General features: G+C 44.4%; 1 protein-coding gene across 2 annotated transcripts in view; it reads right to left on the reverse strand.

Moving 5' to 3' along the window:
- LOC140202786 (A disintegrin and metalloproteinase with thrombospondin motifs 20-like) overlaps nucleotides 1–21,229 on the reverse strand; it is a 618,104-nt gene that overhangs the window by 11,552 nt on the left and 585,323 nt on the right. For both annotated transcript variants that reach the window (XM_072268124.1, XM_072268123.1), the window contains one exon: nucleotides 3,963–4,054. In XM_072268124.1, the coding sequence (XP_072124225.1) occupies nucleotides 3,963–4,054 (92 nt within the window). The remainder of the gene's footprint in view (nucleotides 1–3,962; nucleotides 4,055–21,229) is intronic.

The raw sequence follows: 21,229 nt of genomic DNA on the forward strand, positions 1-21,229 counted from the left end.
TGGATATTGTCTACATGGACTTCAGTAAGGCCTTTGACAAGGTTCCGCATGGGAGGTTAGTTAGGAAAATTCAGTCGCTAGGTATACATGGAGAGGTGGTAAATTGGATTAGACATTGGCTCGATGGAAGAAGCCAGAGAGTGGTGGTAGAGAATTGCTTCTCCGAGTGGAGGCCTGTGACTAGTGGTGTGCCACAGGGATCAGTACTGGGTCCATTGTTATTTGTCATCTATATCAATGATCTGGATGATAATGTGGTAAATTGGATCTGATGATACAAAGATTGGAGGTGTAGTAGACAGTGAGGAAGGTTTTCAGAGCCTGCAGAGGGACTTGGAGCAGCTGGAAAAATGGGCTGAAAAATGGCAGATGGAGTTTAATACTGACAAGTGTGAGGTATTGCACGTTGGAAGGACAAACCGACGTAGAACATACAGGGTTAATGGTAAGGCACTGAGGAGCGCAGTGGAACAGAGGGATCTGGGAATACAGATACAAAATTCCCTAAAAGTGTCGTCACAGGTAGATAGGGTCGTAAAGAGAGTTTTTGGTACATTGGCCTTTATTAATCGAAGTATTGAGTATAAGAGCTGGAATGTTATGATGAGATTGTATAAGGCATTGGTGAGGCCGAATCTGGAGTATTGTGTTCAGTTTTGGTCACCAAATTACAGGAAGGATATAAATAAGGTTGAAAGAGTGCAGAGAAGGTTTACAAGGATGTTGCCAGGACTTGAGAAACTCAGTTACAGAGAAAGGTTGAATAGGTTAGGACTTTATTCCCTGGAGCGTAGAAGAATGAGGGGAGATTTGATAGAGGTATATAAAATTATGATGGGTATAGATAGAGTGAATGCAAGCAGGCTTTTTCCACTGAGGCAAGGGGAGGAAAAAACCAGAGGACATGGGTTAAGGGTGAGGGGGGAAAAGTTTAAAGGGGACATTAGGGGGGGCTTCTTCACACAGAGAGTGGTGGGAGTAGGGAACGAGCTGCCAGACAAGGTGGTAAATGCGGGTTCTTTTTTAACATTTAAGAATAAATTGGACAGATACATGGATGGGAGGTGTATGGAGGGATATGGTCCGTGTGCAGGTCAGTGGGACTAGGCAGAAAATGGTTCGGCACAGCCAAGAAGGGCCAAAGGGCCTGTTTCTGTGCTATAGTTTCTATGGTTCTATGGTTCTATATTTAAAGCTATGGTTCTTGATTAGCAGGGGCATGAAAGGTTACAGAGCGAGAACAAGAGAATGGGGTTGAGAGGGACAATAGATCAGCCATGATGGAATGGCAGAGCAGACTCGATGGGCCAAATGGCCCAATTCTGCTCCTATGTCACATGGTCTTATGGTACCAATACAGTGAGTAAGCCAGATAAGACACAGCATTTTTTCAGTATTCTTTACCGAACTGCCTGCCAGTAGTTAGTGTGGATACCTAAATGATTGTTTTGTTTTGCTGCTGTCCAGATCTGACAGTAGATATAAAGTGGCCTGATCAGCTGTACCACTGTGAAATGTTATGATTGGGAAAGGTGAGGAGTTAACTGGACAAAACCCATCGCTACAGAGATCCACAGCATTTTTACAGAAACCAGTGTTTATGTTTTCATTACCAAATCCAAGTTGCCTGCTGCGGTCAGGGTGAATATTCTGGGCTGTTTCAAGTATCTTTGTTAAATTAACTAACCCAGAACCAGCATCTGAAAAGATGACATTTAAAATCATTTCCTTCAGATTTCCACAAATAACTTCACATTTTTTTTTCACTTTTGTTCATTGAAAACTTCCTGCTCCCAACAATCATTAGTTGACCTTAGTTTGGCGGCGAGCGTTGTAACTGTTTATACTAAGCAGCTGCGTGATTTTATGCAACTATGATGAGAAAATGGTTAGAAATTCATTACTAGTACCTGTAACAAACTCTGCTTTTAACAGGGAGATTAAAACGCTCCCAAAGGTCTGGGTGTGAAGTCGTTAGTGAGGTGGGGGTATTTGTGATTGTCTGGGAAAATGCTCTGGAACGGAATTTCACAGCAGTTTCCAGCTGGGGTCCTCAGACTAAAATCTAATTGCATTAGCAGAGATGGTTCATTCATCCCATTCAGAGCCAAGTCACTTTATTTTCAGGCTAGAAAATCCACAGCAGATTGTAAAACAAGATGACCAGTTAATAAATGTGTCACCAAGCCCCTTTGTCCCACGCCGTGCTAAATGCTGCACACCACCATCTTCCTAAAATGTGGAACTGGTACACATCCTCAGACAGGGGCCTAGAACAAATAAACTTCTAAAATATTATATTCTTCATTTCTTTTTAACTAGTGCTATCACAATAAGGGTATTTGCACAGCATTGCAGTTGTATTGTTTCTGGGAGCTGTATTTAATTGATGGGGATGTGAGTTCGCTGTGGGGGCTTTCAGCTGCTGACCTGGCATTACTTTAAAACCTCCTGCAGGTCAACCCCCGCAGGGAGTAAACTGGTCACCTCTAAAAGCTTTCCATTCATTAGATCCTCAGCGGGTGTCTTCTCGCAAAGATAAAGACCAATTCCACCAGGCACCTCTTTTGTTATCTGTTTTATCAAATAAATAGCATTGTGGTTTGTGCTCCCTGCCGACTGCAACCACACTGCCCTCTGACATCTAATTCCATCATGCTGGGAACAGTCCTGAGTAAACTTTTAAAACCCAAGAGCGGATTCTCGTTTCCACGTACAGCATCCGGCAATTCACTGCTTCTGTTTTCGAACTGAATCGTAACCTAAGTGCCACCGTGCCTTAGAAGTGAGACCCACGCTCACATCTAAAACTTCACAGGATGATCCCATAATCCATTCCTGTTTGAACTACTCCCAATATAAATTGCACTAAAGTACAATGAATTAAAATTCATGGGTATTCCAGTAAACCCCAATTTATACTTCATTTGATTGTCTGAAAACCCACACTTAATGTTTTAGGAAAAGCTTCTTCCCGTCCACCAGCAGTTTTCTGAATGTTCCATAAACCCATGAACTATTCCTCATTATTCGTCCATCTTCTTTATCTATCTTTCTATTTATTTATAGTTTTCTTTTACATATTGCACTGGACTACTGCCACAAAACAACAAATTTGATGCCATACCGTATGTCAGTGACAATGAACTTGATTCTGATTATGATCTGGCTATTCTGCATTAAGGTTTTTTGACAAAGGAATGAAAGCAAAGCATCAAGGCAGAAACAAGAAAATCTGCAGGTGCTGGAATTTCAAGCAACACACGTAAAAGTTGCTGGTGAACACAGCAGGCCAGGCAGCATCGCCAGGAAGAGGTACAGTCGACATTTCAGGCCGAGACCCTTCGTCAGGACTAACTGAAAGAAGATTAACTGAAATCTCTTACTAGCTCTTCTTTCAGTTAGTCCTGACGAAGGGTCTTGGCCCGAATTATCATCTGTACCTCTTCCTAGAGATGCTGCCTGGCCTGCTGCATTCACCAGCAACTTTTATGTGTGTTGCATCAAGGCAGAAGTAGGCCATTCTGCCCCCTTTGCCTGTTCTATCATTCACAAAGTTCACGGCAGATCTTCTACCTCAGCAATATTTTTCCACACCAACTTCATATTCCTGGATTCCCATAATATCCCAACATCGATTGTTCTCTGGAATATATTCAGTGACAGAGCTTCTGCATCACCACCCTGTGAGTGAAGACATTTATTCTATCCTCTTTAATGCATCTTGCGGCTCGGTGTGGGTCGGACAAGTGAAAAGAGGCCTGCTCACTGACGGTCGCCCAGCCTGACCGTTGGCCACCAACCCCACGGATGGACTGGCCCTGGAGTTCATCAGGGAATAGGAATGACCAGACCTGATCTTGCAAGACTGTGACTGCACTTCTCCCTCGGTTTACATTTGTTCTTGAACCTTCAGCTGAGTACTCTAACCCCAGAAAGCCAATGATCAGTGGGTTGCTGACCTGAGGACACTTGGCTGCACTGTAACAGTCTCCCGCCGTTGCAAAGGGCACTGCTCTTCCGTGGACCGTCCGTGCGAACTGCAGGTCTGTAACTGGAGAAACAGAACGTTTCAGAAGCACATTTCACAGCTCAGGAATTAAAACCAAAGACGCTGCAAAAAATTAAAATCAGAAATCAGAATCAGGTTTATTGTCACTGATATATGCCATGATATTTGTTGTTTTGTGGCAGTACAGTGCAAGACATAAAAATGACTATAAGTTACAATAAGAAATATAAAAAATAAACACAGCAAAAAGAGAACAAGATAGTAGGAAGTGTTCATGGATTCATGGACCATTCTGAACCTGATGATGAGGGGAAAAAGCTGTTCTTAAAATGCTGAGTCTGGGTTTTCAAACTCCAGTCCCTCCTCCCCAATGGTAGTAATAAGAAGAGAGCGTTTCCGGGGTGGGTGAGGTTCCTTAATGATGGATGCTGCCTTCTTGAGGCAACACCATCTGAAGATGTCCTCAATGGTGGGGAGGCAAGTACCCTTGAAGGAACGGGCTGAGTCTACAAGCCTCTGCAGATCTCTCTGATCCTGTGTTTCTGGGCCTCCACAGCAGACAGAGATGCAGCCAGTCAGAATGCTCTCCACCGTACATCTGCAGAAATTTACTGAAACCTCTAATGACATGCTATGTCTCAATATCTTGGGCCCAGGATAGATCTTCTGAGATGTAGACACCCAGGAACTTGAAATCACTCTTCCCTCGATGATGACTGGTGTGTGTTCTCAGCAGTTCCTGGACTTCAGACAATATACATCTTTTCCCACAGATGCTGCCTGACCTGCTGAGTCTTCCCAACATTTCCTGTTTTTATTTTGAATTTCCAACATCTGTAGATATTTATATTTCCGCAATGTATCTTTTTCTATTTCTTCACTGTGACTCTGGGAAGTTCTATCATGTTAGTCATAGAATCATAGAGTCTTCGAGTCATAGAGCATTGCAGCACAGAAACTTTGTTACCAAACTATTATTCTGCCTAGTCCCATCAACCTGCAGCAAAACCATAACCTTCCATACCCCTCCCATTCATATACTTATCCAAACTTCTCTTAAATGTTGCAATTGAAACCACATCTACCATTTCCACTGGCAACTTGTTCCACACTTGCACCATCCTGTGAATGGAAAAGTTTTGCCTCTGGTTCCCCTTAAATGTCACAACGTTCTCCCTTAACTCAGGATCTTTAGATCCAGTCTCACCCAGCCTCAGTGAAGAGAGCCTGCTTGCACTTACTCTATCTGTGAACACAATTGGGTGCCCAGGTGGAGATACGTCTCTAACTCAGGAGGTAAGGTGCTCCTTGCTTCCGCTAGTCTTCAGGACACCCTTGGGAAAGGCGTAACACCTACCTAGCTCCCCCCACCCAACCCTGAGCACGATCACATGAAGCCATGGGAAGAGGTGGTGGATGGTTGTATGAGTAGCTGCTGCAAATCTCAAGTCCTGGTTATGTGACCGCTGATGCCAGGCAGACAATTTCTGAAGAGTACTGGTAACGGCTGGGGCCATTTGTCTTGAAAAGGCACTGCGCAGAAGAGGGCAATGGCAAACCAATTCTGTAGAAATACTTGTCAAGAACAATTATGGACATGAGACCATGATCACTCACCTCATATGTCATGGCACATAACGAATAAATGAATGAATGCACCCCATAATTTTGTACACTTCTATCAAATCTCCCCTCAATCTTCCATGTATTGGAATAAAGTCCTAACCTATTCAACCATTCCTTATAACTCTGATCCTCGAGTCCTGTCAACAACAATGTAATTTTTCTCTGAACTCTTTCAAGCACATTGATGTCTTGCCTGGAGAGAGATCAACAGAATTGCACACAATACTCCAAATTAGGCATCACAAACATCTTATACAACTTCAACATAACGTCCCAGCTCCTGTAGTCAATGCTCTGATTATTGAAGGCCGATGTGCCAAAAGCTCTCTTTACAGCCCTATTTTTCTGCAATGCCACTTTACAGGAATTAGGAATTGGAGTTCACAGATCACTCTGTTCTACCACTTACTGTGTAAAATATTTTTTCTATTAGAACATACTTGGAGCACCGGTTATTGCTAAGGGGAGGGAGACAGCCAGGGTTAGCTCCTGGGTGGTGAGTCTTATCTCTAGCCTTTCATTTCCAAACATGCCAAGAGGAGGAGGCCATTTTACTTGCTAGACCATTCAATTTGATCAGCGTTGATCATCCTTTCCTGCACCGTTCACTATTTCTTCATCAATCCATTGATCCCTTTGGCAAGAGGAAATATGTAGAACATAGAACATTACGGCACAGTACAGACCCTTTGGTCCACGATGTTATGCCAAACTTCTAACCTATTCTAAGATCAATCTAACCCCTCCTTCCTACATATCTCTCCATTTTCCTATCATCCCTGAGCCTATCTAAGAGTTTCTTAAATACCTCAAATGTACCATCCCTGGCAGGGCTTTCCATGAACTCACTGTTCTCTAAGACTGCGCAAGCACGTGGATGTCAGCCAGTGAGAACAGTGAGAAGAGTTTAAAAGGAAGCACCTTATAGAGCGGGCAACGGAATAGAGGGAGACAGAATAGAAAGGCTTTGGCTCAACAGGGCTTTAGCGATAAATGGTCGAGGCAAGGTAGTTTATCTGTGTAGAAAACAGACAGGAAGAATGTGTGTGAGGCCGGTGTTTTGTGCTCAGTGTCAGATGTGGGAAGTCAGGGAGATTCCCAGCCTCCCGGAAGGCCACATCTGCGCCAGGTGTGTCAAGCTGCAGCTCCTTAGGGACCGTGTTAGGGAACTGGAGATGGAGCTCGATGACCTTCATCTGGTCAGGGAGAGTGAGGAGGTGATAGAGAGGACCTATAGGCAGGTAATCACACCAGGGCCTCGGGAGACAGAGAAGTGGGTAACAATTAGGAGAGGGAAGGGCAGGAGTCAGAGGCTAGAGAGTACCCCTGTGGCTGTATCCCTTGATAATAAATACTCCTGCTTGATTACTGTTGAGGGGGATAGCCTACCTGGAGGAAGAACAGTGGCCGAGCCTCTGGCACAGAGTCCGGCCCTGTGGCTCAGAAGGGTAGGGAAAGGAAGAGGGTGGCAGCAGTGATAGGGGATTCTATAGTTAGAGGGCCAGAGAGGCAATTCTGTGGATACAGGAAAGAAATGCGGTTACCTCCCAGGTGCCAGGGTCCAGGATATTTCTGATCGAGTCCACAATATCCTGAAGTGGGAAGGAGAACAGCCAGAGGTCGTGTTACATATTGGCACCAACGACATAGGCAAGAAAAGGGAGGAGGTCCTGAAAGCAGACTACAGGGAGTTAGGAAGGAAGTTGAGAAGCAGGACCACAAAGGTAGTAATCTCTGCATTACTGCCTGTGCCACGTGACAGTGAGAATAGGAATAAAATGAGGTGGAGGATAAATGCGTGGCTGAGGGATTGCAGCAGGGAGCAGGGATTCAGATTTCTGGATCATTGGGACCTCTTTTGGGGCAGGTGTGACCTGTACAAAAAAGGAAGGTTGCACTTAAATCTGAGGGGGACCAATATCCTGGCAGGGAGGTTTGCTAGGGCTATTGGGGAGAGTTTAAACTAGAATTGCTGGGGGGTGGGAACCAAATTGAAGAGACAGAGGAAGAGGTGGTTTGCTCACAAATAGAGAAAGCTTGGAAATAATGCAAGGGGGAGGATAGGCAGAAGATAAAGAAGGGACACCCTCTCACATGAAGCCATGATAGTTTGAGATGTATCTATTTTAATGCAAGGAGTATTATGAACAAAGCAGATGAGCTTAGAGTGTGGATCAGTACTTGGAGCTACGATGTTGTGGCCATTACAGAGACTTAGATGGCTCAGAGGTAGGAATGGTTACTTGGAGTGCCAGGCTTTAAATGTTTCAGAAAGAACACGGAGGGAGGCAAAAGAGGTGGGGGCATGGCACTATTGATCAGGGATAGTGTCATGGCTGCAGAAAAGGAGGAAGACATGGAGGGATTGTCTATGGAGTTTCTGTGTTAGGAACAGGAAGGGGGTCAATAACTCTACTGGGTGTTTATATAGACCACCCAATAGTAACAGGGATATCAAGAAGTAGATAGGGAGACAGATTCTGGAAAGGTGTAATAATAGCAGGGTTGTTGTGGTGGGAGATTTTAATTTCCCAAATATCGATTGGCATGTCCCTAGAGCGAGGGGTTTAGATGGGGTGGAGTTTGTTAGGTGTGTTCAAGAAGGTTTCTTGACACAATATGTAGATAAGCCTACAAGAGGAGAGGCTGTTCTTGATCTGGTGTTGGGAAATGAACCTGGTCAGGTGTCAGATCTCTCAGTTAGAGAGCGTTTTGGAGATGGTGATCACAATTCTAACTCCTTCACCATAGCATTGGAGAGGGATAGGAACAGACAAGTTAGGAAAACATATAATTGGAGTAAGGGGAAATATGAGGCTATCAGGCAAGAACTTGGAAGCATAAATTGGGAACAGATGTTCTCAGGGAAATGTACAGAAGAAATGTGGCAAATGTTCAGGGGATCTTTGCATGGAGTTCTGCATAGGTACATTCCAATGAGACAGGAAAAGGATGGTGGGGTACAGGAACTGTGGTGTACAAAAGCTGTTGTTAATCTAGTCAAGAAGAAAAGAAGAGCTTATGAAAGGTTCAAAAAACTAGGTAATGACAGAGATCTAGAAGATTTTAAGGCTAGCAGGAAGGAGCTTAAGAAAGAAATTAGGAGAGCTAGAAGGGCCATGAGAAGGCCTTGGCGGACAGAATTAAGGAAAACCCCAAGGCATTCTGTAAGTATGTGAAGAACAAAAGGATAAGACATGAGAGATTTCTACCAATCAAGTGTGACAGTAGAAAAGTGTGTATGGAACAGGAGAAGATAGCAGAGACACTTGATGAGTACTTTGCTTCAGTATTCACTATGGAAAAGGATCTTGGTGATTGTAGGGATGACTTACAGCGAACTGAAAAGCTTAAGCATGTAGATATTAAGAAAGAGGATGTGCTGGAGCTTTTGGAAAGCATCAAGTTGGGTAAGTCACCAGGGCCAGATGAGATGTACTCCAGGCTACTGTGGGAGGTGAGGGAGGAGATTGCTGAGCCTCTTGTGATGACCTTTGCATCATCAATGGGGATGGGAGAGGTTCTGGAGGATTGGAGGTTTGCAGATGTTGTTCCATTATTTAAGAAAGGGAGTAGAGATAGCGCAGGAAATTATAGACCAGTGAGTCTTACTTCAGTGGTTGGCAAGTTGGTGGAGAATATCCTGAGAGGCAGGACTTATGAACATTTGGAGAGGCATAATTTGATTAGGAATAGTCAGCATAGCTTTGTGAAAGGCAGGTCGTGCCTTACGAGTCTGATTCAATTTTTTGAGGATGTGACTAAACACATTGATGAAGGTAGAGCTGTAGGTGTAGTTTGCATGGATTTCAGCAAGGCATTTTTACAAGGCACCCCATGCAAGGCTTATTGAGAAAGTAAGGAAGCATGGGATCCAAGGGGACATTGCTTTGTGGATCCAGAACTGGCTTGCCCACAGAAGGCAAAGAGTGGTTGTAGACGGGTCACATTCTGTATGGAGGTTGGTATGCCTCGGGGATCTGTTCTATGACCCCTACTCTTTGTGATTTTTATAAATGACCTGGATGAGGAAGTGGAGGGAAGAGTTAGTAAATTTGCTGATGACACAAAGGTTGGGGGTGTTGTGGATAGTGTGGAGGGCTGTCAGAGGTTACAGTGTGACATTGATAGGATGCAAAACTGAGCTAAGAAGTGGCAGATGGAGTTCAACCCAGATAAGTGTGAGGTGGTTCATTTTGCTAGGTCAAAAATGATGGCAGAATATAGTATAAGACTCTTGGCAGTGTGGAGGATCAGAGGGATCTTGGGGTCCGAGTCCATAGGACACTCAAAACTGCTATGCAGGTTGACTCTGTAGTTAAGAAAGTATATGATGCATTGGCCTTCATCAATCGTGGAATTGAGTTTAGGAGCCGAGATGTAATGTTGCAGCTATATAGGACCCTGGTCAGACCCCACTTGGAGTACTGTGCTCAGTTCTGGTCGCCTCACTATAGGAAGAATGTGGAAACCATAGAAAGGGTGCAGAGGAGATTTACAAGGATGTTGCCTGGATTGGGGAGCATGCCTTATGAGAATAGGATGAGTGAACTCAGCCTTTTCTCCTTGGAGCGACGGAGAATGAGAGGTGACCTGATAGAGATGTATAAGATGATGAGAGGAATTGATCATGTGGATAGTCAGAGGCTTTTTCCCAGAGCTGAAATGGCTAGCACGAGATGGCACAATTTTAAGGTGCTTGGAAGTAGGTAAAGAGGAGATGTCAGGGGTAAGTTTTTTACGCAGAGAGTGGTGAGTGCGTGGAACGGGCTGCCGGTGATGGTGGTGGAGATGGATATGATAGGGCCTTTTAAGAGACTCCTGGACAGGTAGATGGAGCTCAGAAAAATAGAGGGCTATGGGTAACCCTAGGTAATTTCTAAGGTAAGGAGATGTTCGGCACAGCTTTGTGGGCCGAAGGGCCTGTATTGTGTGGTATGTTTCTATGTTTCTAAAGAACTTACGTCTGATACCCCTCCCGCCATACTTTCTTCCAGTCATCTTAAAATTATATAGCTTGTATATAGCTACCACTTCCTTAAACATTTTAATGATGTGGTTTCCGATGCCTCCAATGGCAAGCATTCCATATCTTCACCACCTTCTTCAGTTCTAAACAGCATATCCCCTTATCCTGACACTTTCAACCCAGCATCTGGACTCAATGGGTGTCAGGAACATCTCCCTGTAGGTTGCCTATCCAGTCCTGAAGGAACTTTCTGGGTTTTAGTGTTATCCCATTAAGACCATAAGATATAGGAGCAGAATTAAGCCATTTAACTCCTCGTCTACCATTTAACTCTACCATTTCATCATGGCTGATCCATTTTTCGTCTCAGCCGCAATCTCCTGCCTACCCCCCCGTATCCCTCTTGCCCTGACCAATCAAGAATCTGTCAAGCTCTGCCTTGCCTTAAATATACATAAAGACTTGGCCTCCACAGCTGCCTGTGGCAACAAATTTCACAGATTCACCACTCCCTGGCTAAAGAAATTCCCCCCCATCACTGTTCTAAAAGGACACCCCTCTATTTTGAGGCTGTGTCCTCTGGTCTTAGACACTCCCACCATAGGAAACATTCTCCCCACATCCATCCTATCAGGGCCTTCCACCATTCAATAGGTTTCAATTAGGTCACCCATTGTTCTTCTGAATTCCAGTGAATAAAGGGCCAGAGCAATCAAACGCTTTTCATATGACAATCCATTCAATCCTGCAGTCGTTTTCGTGAACCCTCTCCAGTGTCAGCACAACCTTTCTAAGATAAGGGGCCCAAAACTGCTCACAACACTCCAAGTGAGGACTCACCAGTGCTTTATAATGTCTCAACACTACATCCTTGCTTTTATATTCTAGGCCTCTTGATATGAGTGCTAACATCGCATTTGCCTCCCTTAACACAGACTCAACTTGCAAATTAACCTTTACGGAATCCTGCACAAAGCCACTCAAATCCCTTTGTGCCTCAGATTTTTGTGTTTTCTCTCCATTTAGAAAGTAATCATTTCTTCTACCAAGTGCATGACCATACACTTCCCCTACACTCTATTCCATCTGTCACTTCAATGCCCATTCTCCTAATCTGTCTAAGTCCTTGTAGCCTCCCTATTTCCTCCAAAACTACCTGCCCCTCCATCCATCTTCGTATCATCTGCAAACTGTGCAACAAAGCCATCGATTCCATCATCCAAATCATTGACATATGATAAAAAGAATCGATCCCAAAACAATCTCCTGTGGAACACCACCAATCACTGGCAGCCAACCAGATAAAGCTCCACACATAAAAGTTGCTGGTGAACGCAGCAGGCCAGGCAGCATCTCTAGGAGGAGGTACAGTCGACGTTTCGGGCTGAGAGCCTTCGTCAGGATAAAGCTCCCTTTATTCCCATTCTTTGCCTCCTGCCAATCGGCCTCTGCTTTACCCATGCTAGAATCTCTCCTGTAACACAATGGGTTTGTAGCTTGTTAAGTAGCCTCATGTGTGGCACCTTGTCAAAGGCCTCCTGAAAATCCAACGATACAACATCAACCCATTCTCCTTTGTCTATCCTGCTTGTTATTTCTTCAAAGAATTCCACCAGTTGTCAGGGCCAGATTTCCCTTGAAGAAACCATGCTGATTGCAGTCTATTTTTTTCATGTGCCTCCAAGTACTTCGAGACCACATCCTTAACAATTGACTCCAACATCTTCCCAACCACTGAGGTCCCACTAACTCTCCTATAATTTCCCTTCTTAAAGAATGGAGTGACATTTGCAATTTCCCAGTCTTCCAGAACCATTCCAAAATCTAATGATTCTTGAAAGATCATTACTAATGCCGCCACGATCTCTTCAGCCAGCTCTTTCAGAACTCTAGGGTGTACACCATCTGTTTCAGGTGATGTGTTTGAGCCGGGGTTGCAGACAGAGTTGGTATCATTGTCGGAGATGGAGTGAGCGATTTGGAAAGGAGTCGATACGGAAGAGTTTTGATGCCTGTTCACCTGACCCGGGTGCGAGGTTGGATCACTCCAAGTACCGAGCCAATTTGGCGAGATCGAGAGTGGCTTTGTGCTAGGAAGCTCAAGCATATCTTGGCACCGGGTTCCAGGTCCTAGATCGAGGCATTACCTGGCGCTTGGATAATTTAAACACTAGCACAGATAGACTGGAAGCTTGATTGTCAGGTCTGGAGGTGAGAGCGGGGGTGATTTCACTCACTCTTCCACAAATGTTCATTTCTCTCTCCGTGGCGCTAAGGTGGTGAACTGATCCGGCTGTTGCATGCTTTTGCCCTGGAAATGAGGCTTGGGCCATCTCTAGCTGCTCCAGGAGGAGATCTGGCACTTGGTCTGCTTCAGAATGCTGTTGCCTTGCTTCGACTGTCTGTATGACTTATGTTTGTCCTCTCTTTGTGCAATGGTTTTTGCTCTTTGATTTTTTTAAAACTGGGTTATTCGGGTTTCTTGCAGGCAAATCTTAAGCTGTATAATTTATTTATTCTTTGATAATAAGTGTCTTTTAAATGTTTGAATCTGTAATCTTCTGCGGAAATCCCACCTCTCATTGTCTCTGTTATTCCCATCCCTGCCCCAATTCTCACCCTGTCCCCATTTCTCCTCCTTACTGAAATTAGGAGAGTAGCAGTAGTACAGTCGCTCAAGGCGAGTATGATGTTCTCCAAAGCAGTTGTCTACATGTCTGTTGGTTGTTTATTCTGGCGATATGACAGTGTGTTTGATCACAGCATCTTCTATGGGGTGAACCGGAGGTGTTATTTTCTTTTATAAATGTATTTGTTATAATCGCAAGACCATGCTGGATATCAAGAACTAAAGCACTGCAGATCTACCCCATCAGCGAGTTGCTTGTTGGTGGAGAGACTGAAGAGGATGGATCATACTGCTGCCTGCACCAGAGAGGTGTCGGAAAAGTCGGGGCGCGAAGGTGGTGTGCAGCAAGTGATCGTCTTAGTCGCTTTTCTTGTGATCGCAAGACCCTGTTGGACATTGTTAATGCAGAGTGCTGCAAGTCCGACCCACTGACGGGCAGAGCGATGGACGGTGGGGGAGCTGTGTGGCCTCGGTCATAGTGAGGACTAGATCTCAAGCCACAGTGTTGCCTGTTTGCATCCGCCCTGGAGAGAGGCATCAGAGTTGGTGCACTCCACTAGAGGGGGGTGTGGTGCAGCATGCATTGGTGTTACCCCTCAGTGCTTGCTTTGCAGAAGACAAACTGCAATGTGTTCGGCTGTAGACTGCTCCAACATTCACGGACTCAGGGACTTGGATGACTTTTTTTGTGTGACTGATGTCTTATATATGCTGCATGTGCCTTATGCTGTGTGTGACTGTTGGTGCTGTGTTTTGTACCTTGACCCCAAAGTAACACTGTTTCATTTGGCTGCATTCATGAGCATTCATGTATGCTTGATTGACAATTAAACTTGAACTTAAACTATTGGCAGATCCTCAAAAGGCTGTAAAGGCAAAGGCAGGATCTACATATTCTGGTGCTTTTGGGTGGATTTCCCTGATGGCGGACAGCTATGCATGACTTTGTTTAATGTGGGGATGCTGATTCACGGGCAGCCACTACATGGACCTTGACAGATTCAGGGTCAGCGTCCAGTGGCAACTTAATGCAAGATGATTGGGGACCCTTCCCTGTTGCACCCTTCCTCCACCTTCAACTGCCATTGTGAAGTGTCATCACATTCCACCAGCTCTTTGTCTAGAGCCTCCCTCTTGACCTTACCACCATGGGTCACCCTACTAGGAGCTAGGCACCAGATGACTAAACTGCAGGCGGTATCATTCTTAGGATCTCAGGAACTCACAAGCCTCTCCACTATGACAAGGGTGAAGATCCCCAGAAAAAGATTAGTAGAGACTCTCACATGGTCCTCAGCACTGGTTAACATTTTGTGTCTTTATCCCGGATGGACCTTTCAATTGACTACCTAGTTTGCTGTCACCAAACCAAAGTATCTTGGTTTTCACTGCACCCCTCTGCAGCTGTGTCCTGCACTGTTAACACCAGCCCTACTCCATTACCGATGCACTAACAAATACACTGATACTCCTAACTCTGAAAGAGTGAAGGGGGATTTCATGCAAACCTACTGAACACTGATAGGCCTGGATAGAGTGGATATAGAAAAGACGTTTCCATTATTGGGACAGTCTGAGGGCACAAACTCAGAATAAAGTAATGTCCCTTTGAAACTGAAGTGAGGAGGAACTCCTTCAGTGAGAGGGTGGACTTCATTGCTTCAGAGCCAGTTGGGTGTACTTAAGGCAAAGATTGACAGGTTCTTGATTGATTAATGGAGTTGAAGGTTACAGAGTGAAGGTGGGAGGAGGAGGTTAAAAAGAAGGATCAGCTATGATTGATTGGCGGTGTGGACCCGATGGGCCAAATAGCTTCATTCTGCTCCTATATCTGAAAGTTAATATATATCATTGACAAGGTGTCTGCTCACCTCTGTGTGTTTGCTACATTCCACATGCACCATTACACAGTCTCAGAGCAGAGTTCAGCACATGCATTTCCTCCCCAGCCTCTCACTAAGTGGAGAGGTTGTTTCTCTGTTTCTTAGTCTTTATTTGTGCATATTTTTCATGAATTCTATTGCATTTCTTTATATTCCTGTAAATGCCTGCAAGAAATGGAATGGTAACATACACTGTGAAAATAAATTTACTTTGACTTTCCTGCCAAGAACACTTACTTCACTCTGTTTTACGCTTTTTCAAAGTTTATCCATCTTCTGCTCTTGTGACATTATGACTATGGAATCTCATGAGGTATTCCACGTACTGACAGCTCTTAGTGTTTAAAACCAAATCCTCACGTCTCGCAGGACCTCACTGATCAGGGACCGCAAAGGAGAACCTGACACTAACCCAGTGGGACAGCTAAATGGAAGTAAGAACTTCAATATGTGAAAAAGTTAGCTGTAGCTAATGTGTTCCTTACAGCCTTGAGGCAGGGGAAATGATACGCGGGAAGAAGGAGGAAATATCTTATGTTGATGCAGAAACCTCTACCATGTACAGTTCTGTATTGTTCGAGGAGCTGAAAATAAGTAGCATTCATAAAACAAGAGCCGTGCAAGAGATTATTAATGGTGATGTGCTGCGAGCTTTAAAAAGAGCTTGGCTGCCTTTGGTTTCTTTCAGCGGGCTGCAATCAGCGCAGAACCAATAAAAGGAAGAGAGGTGTAAGCTGAGTGGCTCTTTTCTGAATGAACAGTGGTCAGGTTTTGGCTCAACAGACTTAGGTGAGAACAGGCTTGGGCAAGTGTAAGTGGAGGTCCTAAGTAAATTTCGAGTGAGATTTTTTCAATAGGTGCTTAGCTAGTGCACATATGGGAAAATGAGGAGGTGACAGATAGGAGCTACAGGGAGGTAGTTGCAGGTGGAAGATCCCTGTCAGGAGAGAGAAAGGGAAGAGACAGGCAGTGCAGAGTAACCCTGTGGCCATTCCACTCAATAATAATATACTTATTATTGTTGCTTTGGATAATGTTTGGGGGGGGGGGTGGGTGGGGAGAGGATATAATCTACCAGGGGAAGCTGTAGTAACCTCTCTGGCACTGAGACTGGCTCTGTGAATCAGAAGTGAAGGGGACAAGTGGAGTGCAGTAGTGATAGGGGATTCCATAATAAGAGGAGCAGACAGCAGATTCTGTGGACGAGAAGGAGACAACAAGATGGTATGTTGCCTCCCAGGTGCCAGAGTCAGGGATGTCTCGGATCAGGTCCGCGGCATTCTAAGGAGGGAGGATAAACAGCTGGAAGAAATGATACATATTGCTACCAACAACATAGATAGGAAAAGGAAAGAGGTCCTGAAGAGAGAATATAGGGAGTTAGGCAGAAAGCTGAATAGCAAGATCACCAGGGTAATAATCTCTGGATTGCTGCTTGTGCCACATGCCAATGAAGGCAAGAATAGGATACTTGGCACATGAATATGTGGCTAGAGAGTTGGTGTAGGAGGCGGGCTTTCTGGTTTAGTTGTTATGTAATCACCCAGATATGATTGGGGAGCTTAAGGTAAAGAAACCTTTAGGAGATCATGATCATAACATGACAGAATTCATCCTGCAGTTTGAGAGGCAGAAGCTAAAATCAGATGCATCAGTATTACAGTGGAATAAAGGGAATTTCAGAGGCATGAGAGAGAAGCTGTCCAAAGTTGATTGTAAGGGGACACTAGCAGGAGTTTCTGGGGAAATTTGGAAGGCACAGGAAAGATACATCCCAAAGATGAAGAAGCATTCTAAAGGGAGAATGAGGCAACAGTGGCAGACAAGGGAAGTCAAAGATCACATAAAAGCAAAAGAGAGGGCATATAATATAGCAAAAATTAGTGGGAAGGTAGGGCATTGTTTTTAAAAACTAACAGAAGGCAACTAAAATGCCATAAGCAGAGAAAAGATGAAATATCAGGGTAAACTAACCAATAATATAAAAGAGGATGGTAAAAGAATTTTTTAGATATATAAAGCGTAAAAGAGAGGTGAGTGGATATGGAACAGCTGGAAAATGATGCTGCGGAGGTAGTAATGGGAGACAAAGAAATGATAGACGAACTTAATAAGTATTTTGTGTCAGTTTTCACTGTGGAAGACACCAGCGGAATTACAGAAATGTGAGAGTGTCTGGGGACAGAAAAGATTGTTACTACTAATAAGGAGAAGAAGCTTAGGAAACGGAAAGGTCTGAAGGTAAATAAGTCACCTGTACCGGAAGAGATATTGAAAGGTTTGAAGATAAATTAATCACCTGGACCAGAAAGGCTATACCCAGGATTCTAAAAGAGGTAGTTGAAGAGATTGTGGAGGCATTAGTAATGATCTTTCAAACATCACTATATTCTGGGATGGTTTCAGAGAATGGAAAATTGCAAATGTCACTCCATTCTTTAAGAATGGAGACAGGCAGAAGAAAAGAAATTCTTGGCCAGTTAGCCTAACTTGAGTGGTTGTAAAGATGTTGGAGAATATCATTAAGGACGAGGCTTTGGGGTACTTGGAGGCATATGGTAGAATTCGCCAAAGCCTGCATGATTTCCTTAAAGGGAAATCTTGCCCAACAAATCTGTTGGAATTCTTTGAGGCAGGAAAAACATGGGAGAGTCAGTGGAAGCTGTTTATTGGAATTTTCAGAAGGCCTTTGACAAGGTGCTGCACATGAGGCTGCTTAACAAGATAAGAGCCCATGGTATTACAGGAAAGGTGCTGGCATGGATAGAAGATTGGCTGATTGGCAGGAGGCAAAGAATAAGAATAAAGGAGGCTTTTCCTGGTTGGCTGCTGGTGACTAGTGGTGACTAGGGGTCACTGTTGGGACCTCTTCTTTTCATGTTATATGTCAATGATCTGGACGAAGGGATTGACAGCTTTTTGGCCGGGTTTGCGGATGATACGAAGATAGGTGGAGGAGCAGCTACTGTTGAGGAAGCAGGGTGTCTGCACAAGGACTTATACAGTTTGGGGAAATCACAAAGAAGTGATAGATGGAATATAGTGTAAGGAAGTGTAGAGGAACTTGGTAGGTTATCTCGCAGGTTGAGTCAGTGGTAAGGAAGGCAAATGCATTGTTCGCATTCAATTCAAGAGGACTAGGATACAAGAGCAAGGATGTAATGCTGAGGCTTTATAAGGCATTGGTCAGACCACATGGAGTATTGTGAGCAGTTTTGGGCCCCTTATCTAATAAAGGATGTGCAGGCATTGGAGAAAGTCCTAAGGAGGCTCAAGAGAATGATTCTGGGAAGGAAAGAGTTGATGTATGAAGAAGTGTATGATGACCCTGGGCCTGTGCTCACTGGAGTTCAGAACAATGAGCGGGGATCTCATTAAAACCTATCAAACATTGAAAGAACTAGATAGAGTTGTTGTGGAGCGTATGTTTCCTATAGTGGGGAAGACTAAAACCAAAAGGCACAGCCTTGGCGTAGAGGGATATCCATTTAGAACAGAAATGAGAGGAAATTTCTTTAGCCAGAGGGAGGCGAATCTGTGGAATTCATGGACCGTTGTGAAGGCCAAGTCATTGAGTATATTTAAAATGGAGTTTGATAAGTTCTTGATTAGTCATGGTGGCAGGAAGTTTACAGGGAGAAGGCAGGAGAATGTGGTGTAGAGGGATAGTACATCAGCCATGGTGGAATGGTGAGCAGACTTGATGGGCTGAATGGCTTAATTCTCCTCCATGTTTTATGGTCGTTCTGTCCTTGATGGTGGGTAGACTAGTGCTGGTGAAGCTGTGGGCAGTTTTAAGTAGTGGTTGGAATGCCCTCCTGTCCGTCACAGTGGGGTCACTGTTCATGAAGTCTATGATATTATATGGAAGTAATTAAAGATGGATAGAAGATTGGCTGACTGGCAGCATGCAACAAGTGGGAATAAAGGGAGCCTTTTCTGATCGGCTGCCGGTGGCTAGTTGTGTTCTGCAGGGTCGTACTTGGGACCACTTCTTTTCATGTTATTTGTTAATGATCTGGATGATGGATTTGATGGCTTTGTGGCTAAGTTTGCAGACAATATGAAGATAGATGAAAGGGAAGGTAGTGTTGAGGAAGCAAGGAGTCTGCAGGAGGAATTCAATAGACTAGGAGAATGGGCAAAGAAGTGGCAGATGGAGAACATTCAGAGAAATGTATAGTCAGTAACATCACGAAAGATAATACCCACCCTGTTCTGGACTGTTTGTCCCACTCCCATCATAGAAGAGACTATGCAGCATCCACACCAGGACCACCAGAACTCAAACATCAGGTACTTTCCCCAAGCAGTAAGGCTGATCATCGCCTCCACCCATTAACGCATCTCACCACACCCTCCCCACCACCACTATTTTATCATTTCCTGTCAATCACCTTATGTATAGACACCCTTTTTTGTGGAGGCCAAACCTTTGGGTATGTTTTAAGTGGAGGTTAATAGATTCTTTATTGGTGTTTGATTAATATTTTATGTCCTGTCAAATGTTACTTGGAGGGGAGAGGAGAATGGGGCCATAAATCAGCCATGAACAAATGGTGGAGTAGACTCAATGGGCCAAATGGCCTAAATCTAATTCTATTTTTTATGGTTTTACGGCCTGATGGAATCGGATTTGGTTTGTTGGTGCCACATGTACCGAGATGCAGTGAAAAGTTTGTCTTGCAAACTGTCCAATCAGATCAGTTCATTACCCAGTGCATTGAGGCAGAACAAGGTAAAACAATAACAATGCAGAATAAAGTGTCACAGCTACAGAGAAAGTGCAGTGCAGGTAACAGTAAGGTGCAAGATCGTAACGCTGTAGACAGTGAGGTCAAGGGTCCATCTGATCATACTCGGGAACCATTCAATAGTTTTATAACAGTGGGATAGAAGCTGTCCTTGAGCCCGGTGACACGTGATTACAGACTTTTGTAACTTCTACCTGATGGGAGAAGGGTAGAGAGAATATACAGAGCGGGTGGGATCTTTTGTTATGCTGGCTGCTTGACTGAAATGCGGACAGAATCCATAGAGAGTAGGCTGGTTTCTGTGGTGTGCTGAGCTGTGTCCACAACTCTCTGCAGTTTCATGCCAACAGCAACAAATGGACCCCAAACACTGCTTCCAGGTGAGGTAAGTCTTCACCTGCAAATCTTTTGGGGTTGCCTACTGGATCTGGTGCTCCTGCTCCGGCCTCCTCTATATTGGTGAGAGCTGACGTAGACTGGGGGGACCGCTTTGTTGAGCACAATCCATCTGCCGCAAATTTCCCATTGGCCAACCATTTTAATTCCATCCTCACTCCCATTCTGAGTTGTCGGTCCGTGGCTTCCTCTACTGCTACGAGGAGCCCGCTTTCAGCTTAGAGGAACAACTCCTCATCTTCTGGTCTGGGTAGCCTTCAACCTGATTAACATTGATCTTTCTAACTTCCTATAATTTTCCCCCTCCCCCTCCCCTCTTCTATTCTCCACTCTGGCTCCCCTCTTACCTCTAATTCTCCTCATCTGCCCATCAGTTCCCCACAGTGCCGCTCCTCATTCTCTTTCTCCCATGGTCCACTTCCTCTCCTATCAGATTCCTTCTTCTTCTTGTGCCCTTTACCTTTTCCACCTATCACCTCCTAGCTTCTCACTTCATCCCCCCCCACCACCCATCTGACTTCACCTTTTACCTTCTAGTTTGTATTTCTTCCCTTCCCCCCCCATCTTCTTGTTCTGCCTTCTTCTCCTTTCTTTTCCAGTCTTGATGAAAGGTCTTGCACCAAAACGTCAACTGTTTATTCCTTGACCTGTTGAGTTCCTCGAGCATTTTGTGTGTACTGCTGTAGATTTCCAGCGTCTGCAGTATCCCTTGTGTATATTATCCCATAATCATTCTGCAAGCTTATAGAGCTGCATGACTCTATAAGATTTTTTTGCCCTTTTTAAGGGAAATGCTTAATCTTTATTCTGCGAATTTAATTTGGTCAGATGAATGCCTCCTAATTAACAAAAAAAGCTGCTTTGGCTGGAAAATTACAGCGCAGTGCAGTTCTGAGCATCTGCGTAATCCCCGGACCATCTTGAAGCCATTATGTTGCAGAAGGGGCTGTAACACGTGAG

The sequence above is a fragment of the Mobula birostris genome, chromosome 9 (genome assembly GCF_030028105.1).
Source record: "Mobula birostris isolate sMobBir1 chromosome 9, sMobBir1.hap1, whole genome shotgun sequence".
Taxonomy (NCBI): domain Eukaryota; kingdom Metazoa; phylum Chordata; class Chondrichthyes; order Myliobatiformes; family Myliobatidae; genus Mobula; species Mobula birostris.